Source organism: Malus sylvestris, chromosome 17, assembly GCF_916048215.2.
Source record: "Malus sylvestris chromosome 17, drMalSylv7.2, whole genome shotgun sequence".
In the NCBI taxonomy this organism is placed as follows: domain Eukaryota; kingdom Viridiplantae; phylum Streptophyta; class Magnoliopsida; order Rosales; family Rosaceae; genus Malus; species Malus sylvestris.
The window spans coordinates 17791018-17801250 of record NC_062276.1 but is presented as its reverse complement, the minus strand read 5'-3'; the positions used below and the strand labels follow the sequence as shown (position 1 = coordinate 17801250).

At 37.1% G+C, this 10233-nt stretch overlaps 1 protein-coding gene across 1 annotated transcript; it reads left to right on the top strand.

The window, feature by feature from the left end:
• Window positions 1-3558: 3558 nt before the first annotated feature.
• LOC126611264 (probable phospholipid-transporting ATPase 4) lies at window positions 3559-9693 on the top strand. Its single transcript, XM_050279472.1, has 11 exons — window positions 3559-3781; window positions 4398-6341; window positions 6432-6542; window positions 6826-7102; window positions 7192-7280; window positions 7419-7506; window positions 7593-7802; window positions 7947-8072; window positions 8282-8380; window positions 8449-8640; window positions 8727-9693. The coding sequence occupies exons 2-11, from the start codon at window positions 4525-4527 to the stop codon at window positions 9399-9401; spliced, it is 3684 nt and encodes a 1227-aa protein (XP_050135429.1). The 5' UTR covers window positions 3559-3781; window positions 4398-4524; the 3' UTR covers window positions 9402-9693.
• The last annotated feature ends 540 nt before the right edge of the window (window positions 9694-10233 follow it).

Here is a 10233-nt window from a genome sequence, read left to right as displayed (position 1 = left end):
CAAGTTCAAAGGAGTGTAGCTAAAAATAAGCCAAAAACATACTTTGAAAACTTTAGTCATTATTTTAAATTTTATCATTTAAATTAAATAATTATCTTATTCCTTTGAAAATTTAACATGTAGCTTATGGACGTGGTAACTGCGTATCTTATGAGGATCTTGGTACGAAAATCTACATGAAAGTTCCAAAAGGATTTCCATTAATGGATCAAATAGTTCTAGACCACAGAACACCCTCTCGATTAGATTGAGATGTTCACTGTACTTGGATTGAAGTAATATGGGCAAATGTGGTATGATCGTATAAGTGAGTATTTGACTAGTTAGGTATCTGTGAACAACGAACTATGCCTTTGCGTGTTCATTATGAAGTCACATTCCGGATTTGTGATTATCGTAGTTTATGTCTATAAAATCAGGCCTCCAAGAGAACTCGAGAGAACCAATGCGCACCTGAAGTCAAAATTTGAGATAAAAGATATAGAGAAAACTTGATATTGTCTTGGCTTAGAGATCGGGCATTGTCTGAATGGTAGTCTTGTTCACCAGTTGAACTACACTATAAGGTGTTATGTCATTTTAATGAGGATAAAGTGAAGCCTTCGAGTACTCTTATGGTCGTCCGAATGCTAGATGGAAAGTGAGATCATTTTTTGTCCTAAGGACGATGAGGAAGAGGTTTTGGAACTAGAAGTTCCTCAACTTAGTGCAATTAGCGCATTATTGTACTTAGCTCAGTGCACTAAACATGATATCTCCTTCGCTGTTAATATTTTAGCGAATACAGTAACAAACCTACATGCAGACACTGGACAGGTGTTAAAGACATATTCTGCTACCTCAAAGGTACAAAGGATTTAAGTTTGTTCTATCACTATGAATCCTCGACTAGAGCCACAGCCCCTTCGATTCTCAAGTTGATTCTCACTTTGTTGGTTATGTTGACGCAAGGTACTTGTCTAACCTGCACAAGGCACGTTTTCAAATAGATTACGTCTTTATTGTATGAGACACCACAATATCTTGAAGGTCAATTAAGCATAACTTAGTTGAGACTTTTTCGAATTATGCTGAAATACTCACCCTACATGAAACCACTCCGGAGTGATTTTGGTTGAAAGCAATTATGGAACATCTATGAAGCACTTGTGGACTTTCTTCCTTTGTTGACATCCATACAACAATTTGTAAAGATAACGCAACATGTATCGAACTAATTAAGAAGGGATATATCAAAACAGACAACACCAAGCATATTGCACCAAAGTTATTTTCTCTCATCAGCAACATAAACATCAAAACATTGAAGTCAAGCAAATTCGTTCCCATGACAACTTAGTCAATCTCTTCACCAAATTAGTGCCAAAGTTTACTTTCCAGAAACTTGTTCAAGGAATTGGTATGCGTAAACTTTCTAAGTTATAACATTGTTAGTTCTCTTTGAAATCATGTCAAACTCAAGGAGAATATCCTGAAGTATACTCACCTAGTCTTAATGTACTCTTTTTCCCTACGATTAGGAGTAGTTTTTTTCCTTTAGGTTTTTGTTACCTGACTAGGTTTTAACGAGGCACTAATCCTGCCCTAGTCATACCCTTGTGTACATCATGTAGGCATTTAATTGGCTTTTCATCCAACTCACTGTCTTCCTTATACTATGGGTTTTTGTCTCATATTGGATTTTGCCATAGTCTGGTTTTGTGAAACTTATTTCCAAATGCAAGTTCTATGTGAGACAAAAACGTTCCCATATCAGTGCCGACGAGTTGACTTCTTCAACTTTGCTGATCCTAATGTTACATCTACTTGAGTATTTGCACACTCAAGGGCAAGTGTTACACATATTATCTAATTGTGATGGTATAAATCCTAGACAGATTTGGTTTCTAAATTATCCATTATTTTAGTAGTTCTTTCCCTATAGGATTGTACTTACTTGGAGGACAAATTAATTTTCTCCCCTTGGTTTACTATAAATAAAGGCCCTGACATTGGGAGAATCACACATCCTTAAGCATTCTACAATTTCTCCTTATGTCTTTGTTGCCGCACCCTCTCTCTCCCTTAGATAAAATAAGCCATAACAATACATTTATACATTAATAATATTAGCCCAAGATTGTTAAATAATGAATTTAGGCTAAATTATTATTTTTTCGGTAGCTTTTTTCAAAATAAAATTGGTGGGATTTTCACAATTTATATTTACAATCATTTTAACCTAAAAATGTTTATATTTCGAGAAAAGTTGAAAATTCACTAAATCAACCCCATGAAACATGTATTTTATAGAGTTTTTGGGTGAAATTTTTTATTTAAATATCTTTTTTAATTGTTGTAGTTATAGGATTTAATTTTGGGCTGTTCGAACTTTTTTTTATTGTTAAATTTGATCATATTTGATTTTAACAATTGGATTTAATGTATTAAAAAAAATTTAAGTTGCCCATATTTTAGATTTTAACCCACAACCTACTTTACACCCAACCATTAGAGAAAGATTGACTTGGTTTAAAACCTAAATTTTGGATTAAATTTGCCCAATTTTTAGACTTTAACGCAAAACTTATTTTAGATCTAACCCATTTAAAATTAGGAAAACTAATATAAAAAACTTGAAAACTTTGAGTTTCAACAATAAATAAGGATAAAATAAAGGGTAAAGTGAATAATACCAGTATTGACTTTTTAGTATAAAAATATGATTTTTCGTTAAAATGAACAGTACCGAAAGCTTTTCGTTAAAGTTGCATTTAAAATTTTAGGTTTAGGTTTTATTTAAGCGTAGTACCATTATGTAGTTTATAAATATATATATATATATATTTTTTTAACAAACAATATTATTTGCATTAAGGGAGAGGAGTTTGAGTTTAATATTATAATGAATTAGCAATAATGTGATTCAAATTCAATTTTTACGAGAATCAAATTTAATATCTTTCACTTTCACTTACTACGTGGCATACTGTGTTTTTTTTTTTTTTTAAAGAAAACACAGCAACCATCTTGAGCAATGACGATGACACTAGTACCGGGGCAGAAGCAGTGAGTTGCAGACATGCCACGTAGGACAACGTGGGTCCCAATGTGTTGCACAGTGGGAAGGGAGCTTTTATACAACCTTAAAACAGGAGGAGCGAAAGGCCGGCCGGTTCTCATTTGGTGGCTGCTCAAACAAAGACCAACGAAATATAATTGTCCCGGTCATTCCAAACCTGCTCTCAAAACAAAATCAAATCAATAACAGAAATAATTTCTAAAAAAGTAAATAGATAAAACAATTTTATTATTATTATTATTTTAAAGAAAATATATTATTTACACCTAACAGAGAAGGGCTCCTATTCGCATTTAACAAAAATTCAATCTAAAACATTTCACTTACAATTTAACAAAAATTTCACTACTCTGTAATACTAAATAATAAGTCAAAACAATTTATTATTTTTATATAAAAAAAGGAAACTCCCAAAAAGAAGAAACCTCCAAGAAGTTGTGTAAAATGGAAATTATATATAAATATATATAATAATTAAATAAATATAGGGAAAGGAGGGCCCGGAAATTCCTGGCATTGGTTTGTACTTCACGACAGGCAGAGAGAGAAAGGGGAAGCTTGGTTCTTTCTTTTCTTTCTTCCCTTTCTGTTCCCTCCCATCTCTCTCTCTAGACTTTGTCTTCCTCCTTGATCTGCAGCTCAAAGTTGGTTCTTTCCCTTTTCTGCAAAATGGGTTCTTCGTAATTTTCCTTGAAGATGAGCCAAGGCCTCTGATAGCAGGTACCCGTTCTGTTTTTGTGCGTGTTTTGTTTGAATTTGTGTGCTTTTTGGGAAAAAGATTTGTTTTTCTCCTGGGTCGATTTGTTTTTCTCTTTTGTTTTTTTTTTTTTTCCGAATGCGCTGCCTTGTTTGAAGGATTTTTAAGGTTTTTGTTAATGATTGTTTCAACGTTTGAGCTGGACATTGTCTGATTCTCAGCTTGGATTTTGATTTTTTTTGGATTATTTTTGTTGTTGAATTTCTTGAGTTGTTTGGTTTTTTGAGTTGAATGTGTCGTTGGGTTTGTTGTGGTTTCTTTTATCTTTTTGTTTTACCAATTTTTATGTAAATTTTCACGTTTAGAAAGGAACAGAAAATGCTTAGGATTAATCTTTACTGTGAATTCCTCAAATCTGAAAGGTTGGGAAATCTAGAAATCTTAGCATGCACGGCATTTGATTGCGGTTTTGAATTGGAGCTCTAATAAGAAAGGAATTTAGTTTTTTCCGAATCATTAATGCGTGATGTTTGATTAATTGCATCATGGTGTATGAAATATGTTGAGGATGTTCTGTTCTGGATATTGTGAATTTTTAGTTGCTGACAGTTAATTTTCGCCTCGGTTTGTGTATGGTAGGCATTTTTAAGGAGAAATTGGAGGCAAGGGTGCCGTGTTAATCGTAGAGCGAGGACAGAGATTCGAGTCCTTTTTTTTTTAATGGATATGTGCCAATTATAGTTGGCGTTGGCTGGGATTGATAGAAATGGCAGGAGGAAAAATAAGGGCGAAGCTTCGCCAGAGTAACCTTTACACATTCTGCCATAAGCCAAAAGCCAATGAGACCGAGGCGCCTCACCCAATCCAAGGCGCCGGCTTCTCAAGAACTGTATATTGTAACCAACCTCTTCTCCATCAAAAGAAGCCTTATAAATACCGTTCAAATTTTATATCAACCACCAAGTATAACCCAATCACCTTCTTGCCCAAAGCACTTTTTGAGCAGTTCAGACGGGTTGCCAATGTGTATTTCCTTTTGGCTGCCATTCTTTCCCTCACACCCGTTTCACCATTCTCTCCAGTGAGTATGATTGCTCCACTGGTATTTGTTGTTGGTCTCAGTATGGCAAAGGAAGCGATGGAAGATTGGAATAGGTTCTTGCAGGATATGAAAGTTAATCGTCGTAAAGTAATTGTTCATAAAGGGGATGGTGATTTTGGTTTTAATCCATGGCATAAGATTTGTGTTGGAGATGTTGTGAAAGTGGAAAAGGATCAATTCTTTCCTGCAGATTTGCTTCTTTTGTCGTCAAGTTATGAGGATGGGATTTGCTATGTTGAGACCATGAACTTAGATGGTGAAACGAATTTGAAGTTAAAGAGATGTTTGGAAGTAACCTCACCAATGGAGGATGATGGCGCTTTCAAGGATTTAACGGCAACAATTCATTGTGAAGATCCAAACCCAAATCTTTACTCCTTCATAGGTAATCTTGAGTATGATCGGCAGGTGTATCCTATTGAACCCAATCAGATACTCTTGAGAGATTCGAAGCTCAGGAATACAGCTTATGTGTATGGGGTGGTGATATTCACGGGTCACGATAGCAAAGTCATGCAGAATTCAACGAAGTCCCCTTCAAAAAGGAGCGGAATAGAAAGGAAAATGGATAACATTATTTATATTCTTTTCACCCTCCTTGTAGGGATTTCAGTGATCAGCTCAATAGGCTTTGCCGTGAAGACAAAATTCAGCATGCCAGACGCGTGGTACTTACGACCTGATAATACAACGGATATGTATAGCCCAAAAAAGCCTGCCTTGTCCGGCCTTATCCATTTGATCACTGCTCTCATCCTTTATGGATATCTAATACCCATCTCTCTCTATGTTTCAATTGAGGTTGTGAAGGTTTTGCAAGCAAGCTTCATTAACCACGACTTACTCATGTATGATGAAGAGACTGGGAATCCTGCTCAAGCACGGACATCAAATTTGAATGAAGAGTTAGGCCAGGTAGACACGATCCTTTCTGATAAAACTGGCACGTTAACCTGCAACCAGATGGACTTTCTGAAGTGTTCCATTGCTGGTACTGCATATGGTGTCCGTTCCAGTGAAGTTGAACTTGCAGCAGCAAAACAGATGGCTAGTGACCTTGAAGACCATGATGATGAGCTTGCCAATTTTCCCATGCGAAAACGTAACACACGTTTTTCATGGGAGAAAGGAATAGGATCAGAAATTGAGCTAGAGACAGTTGTTACGTCCAATGAAGAAAATGATCTGAAACCTGCCATAAAGGGGTTTAGCTTTGAGGACAGCCGCCTCATGGTGGGAAATTGGTTGAATGAGTCCAGCCCTGATGTGGTTTCATTGTTTTTACGGATATTAGCAGTTTGCCACACTGCAATTCCCGAGCTAAATGAAGAAACTGGCAGTTATACATATGAAGCAGAGTCACCTGATGAAGCAGCTTTTCTTGTTGCAGCAAGAGAGTTAGGATTTGAGTTTTGTAAAAGAAATCAGTCAGGTGTAATTGTCCGCGAAAGGTATCATCATTCCGGAAAACCAGTGGAAAGGTGAGTGTATGAATGATTTATATTACTATGGCATTGCATTTAAGTTTCTACTTCTGTCATGACATTTTGTTGTTTCTTGGGAAACTACAGGGAGTACAAAATCTTAAATCTATTGGAATTCACTAGCAAAAGGAAGCGTATGTCTGTAATTGTGCGAGATGAAGATGGACAACTTTTACTTATGTGCAAAGGTGCTGACAGGTTAGGCTACAAATTATCTTTAATTCTTTTGGGAAATTGACAGCATAGTGTAGTGCGGCTGCTGTCTTCAGTCAGCATTCATATGCTTTCCAAGTGGAGTATTATGCAGTGTCTTCTGTTAGCTTTCATTTGTTGTTTAGTGTTAAATGCTTAATTGGGGATTCGTTCAGGCCAAATATATTTAATTAAGTGAACAGTTAGATGCTTTAAGCAGTTGTTTGATTCTTACTTTGATCTCATCTCTCCTCCTCTCTCTCATCATACCCTTACTTGGCTTATGCAGCATAATTTTTGATCGACTTTCAAAGAATGGAAGAATGTATGAGGAAGCTACTACTAAGCATTTGAATGAATATGGAGAAGCTGGGTTGCGTACATTGGCACTTGCTTATAGAAAGCTTGAGGAGTCTGAGTACTCTGCTTGGAGCAGTGAGTTTCAGAAAGCAAAAACATCTATTGGGGCTGATAGGGATGGAATGCTTGAGCGAGTAGCAGATAAGATGGAAAGAGACTTGATCCTTGTTGGTGCTACAGCTGTTGAGGACAAATTGCAAAAAGGGGTATATAAAGCATTGGTTCTTGCCGTACTTTGATATTCACTTACTGATCTGCTGCAACTTAGTTTCTTTTTTCATTTTCTTTTCTTTAGGTGCCCCAGTGCATAGACAATCTCGCACAAGCTGGTCTTAAGATCTGGGTTTTGACGGGAGACAAGATGGAAACTGCAATCAACATAGGGTTTGTCTCTAACTAATCAAGCCAAAAACACTTCTTTGCATAATCTTAGGAGCAATCATTGTTCCTTGTAACTGTTGTGATGCTCCTCTAGATAAATGTAATGATTTTAGTTCTTTCTTTGGGGTTTTTGCTGTGCAGATTTGCATGTAGTTTGCTCCGACAGGGCATGAAGCAGATCTGTATATCAACAGCAAATTTAGACACGTTGGGACAAGATAGCAAAGAGGTATATATTTCATTGAGAAAAAGAGTGAATTTCTTTTCAGGAGATTAATTTATATAATGTTAGACTGTCTTTTCACTAATGAGCAGGCTGTGAAAGATAACATTTTGAACCAAATTACCAATGCCTCACAAATGATCAAGTTGGAAAAAGATCCGCATGCAGCATTTGCATTAATCATCGATGGAAAAACTTTAAGCTACGCTTTGGAGGATGATATGAAACATCTATTCTTAGGATTAGGTGTTGACTGTGCATCAGTCATATGCTGCCGTGTCTCTCCCAAGCAGAAGGCATTGGTAAGATTTATACCTTTTTTGCTATTACTCCATTTCCAGAAAAGTTCTTTTTTTTTTTGTTTCAATTGTCAATGGAGTGATATCCTTATGAATGTGGGTATAGCCACACTGTTTCTTCATTCGTTTAGTTTTTTCTTGCACCAGGTAACAAGGTTAGTCAAACAAGGCACTGGAAAAACCACATTAGCCATTGGTGACGGTGCAAATGACGTTGGAATGATTCAAGAAGCTGACATTGGTGTTGGAATCAGTGGGGTCGAAGGTATGCAGGTTGGTATCTTTTCTGACTGACTCTTTGTTATAATGTCTTTTTTTGGTACTACATTTCTGTCCTTGTTGGTACTGAGTCTACTGATATTGGTGTTGCATATAGATATTGTGATGTGATTGTGTATCATATGATCAATCTCATAATATTGGTAATTTCTTAGTGAAATGTAGAAGCATGGGATCTCACAATACATGGTAATTGCCTGCAGGCTGTGATGGCTAGTGACTTTGCTATTTCCCAGTTTCGGTTTTTGGAGAGACTTTTGGTAGTACACGGGCATTGGTGCTATAAGAGGATTGCTCAGATGGTAATATCAGTAAATGCATGTAGTTGTTGTTAGTCTTCCACCTATTAATGGGGATGTATTGCTTTCAGGTTTGCTATTTCTTCTACAAAAACATTGCATTTGGTCTTACCCTCTTCTACTTCGAGGCATTCACTGGTTTTTCTGGGCAATCAATATATGACGACTGGTACATGTTATCATTCAATGTCATTCTAACCTCATTGCCTGTAATTTCGCTTGGAGTTTTTGAACAAGATGTTTCGTCTGAGGTCTGCTTACAGGTTAGTCCTTCTAGCAATGCCCTTTTAATTATCTATGTTTTGTGATAGCCTTGCAGTGACATTTGAAAACATCGTGTGTTTTGCAGTTCCCTGCATTGTACCAACAAGGACCTAGAAATTTGTTCTTTGACTGGTACAGGATACTGGGGTGGATGGGCAATGGTGTCTATTGCTCTCTCATAGTCTTCTTTCTCAACATCATCATCTTCTACGACCAAGCCTTCCGTGCCAATGGCCAGACAGCTGATATGGCTGCTATGGGTACCACTATGTTCAGTTGCATCGTTTGGGCTGTTAACTGCCAGATTGCTCTCATAACGAGCCACTTTACGTGGATTCAGCATCTCCTTGTGTGGGGAAGTATTGCAATGTGGTACCTATTTCTCTTGCTTTACGGAATGCTGCCTCCAACTCGCTCCAAGAATGCCTACCAAATTCTAGTCGAAGCTCTTGGTCCTGCCCCATTATTTTGGTCAGCCACTCTCTTAGTAACAATCGCATGTAATCTCCCATACATTGTCCACTTAGCATTCCAAAGAAGTTTCAATCCAATGGATCATCATATCATCCAAGAAATCAAGTACTACAAGAAGGATGTTGAGGATCAGCGCATGTGGAAGAGGGAGGCGTCGAAAGCAAGACAAGAAACCAAGATAGGGTTCACGGCGAGAGTGGATGCCAAGATCAGACATTTGAGAGGGAAGCTACAAAAGAAGCATCATACCCCTGTAAGTACGCAAGGAGGGATGTCACCGTCGTGACCGTGTCCATGATTTTTACAGTTTTGAAATCTGTAATTTTTTAGGGTTTTGGGGTTGGGGGCGCCCCGGGGGGGGGGGGGGGGGGGGGGGGACGGAGGGGAAGGGTATTGCAGTTTTACAGTTTTTTAGTTGGTGGGCGTTTGTAATTCTTTGTGTTGGTGTTGTTTTGATTCCACTAACATGGGGTTGGTTAGAGTCCCCTTGGTTGTAGAAAAAGAGGTTGGAGCTGTTATAATGTACAATATCTAGTAATTCTTGGAGTCAATCTTTAAAAAGCAATGGACCAAGTAAATAGTTGGTTATCCAAACAATCGAAAGAAAATCAACCACAACAAGTGACCTAGAGATAAAAGCACGGACTACGACTCCTTAATAAACAAAAAATGAGGGAGGTTCTGGGTTCGATACTTTGAGCTGGTGAGGCTGTTTGATCTTGGCTAAGGGTAAGGTGAAATTCCTTATAGCCTCTCTCGAAGGAGTAAATAACAGTGTTTTGCTATCAGTTATCTCATTTTTTTTTTTTTTAAAAAAAAAAAATTCAAAAGAAGATCTCAACATATGGTGATTCTCACTCATGTTTTCTCCTGCACTTGTACAATTGTTTATGTACAGTAATTTTTCTCTGATATAGTCAATCCAACCACTACAAATAAGAAGAGGAGAAACAAAAAAGCGGAAATCACTTCCGAAACTGAAATATCCAATAATGCATTGTTGGACAAATTCCTTTCAAGTCTAATAATTTGATGCATCTACTGATTCTAAACCACCAGTCTAGCCTCTACAGCTTATATGGTGTTGGTCATTCATCAATTTTCCACATTTGTTTTAA

Coding starts and splice junctions, on each gene's coding strand:
- LOC126611264 (XM_050279472.1), top strand. CDS start 4,525: ATGGCAGGAGGAAAAATAAGGGCGAAGCTTCGCCAGAGTAACCTTTAC. Junction 7,507..7,592: donor TGGGACAAGATAGCAAAGAG/GTATATATTTCA, acceptor ACTAATGAGCAG/GCTGTGAAAGATAACATTTT. Junction 8,641..8,726: donor CGTCTGAGGTCTGCTTACAG/GTTAGTCCTTCT, acceptor TGTGTTTTGCAG/TTCCCTGCATTGTACCAACA.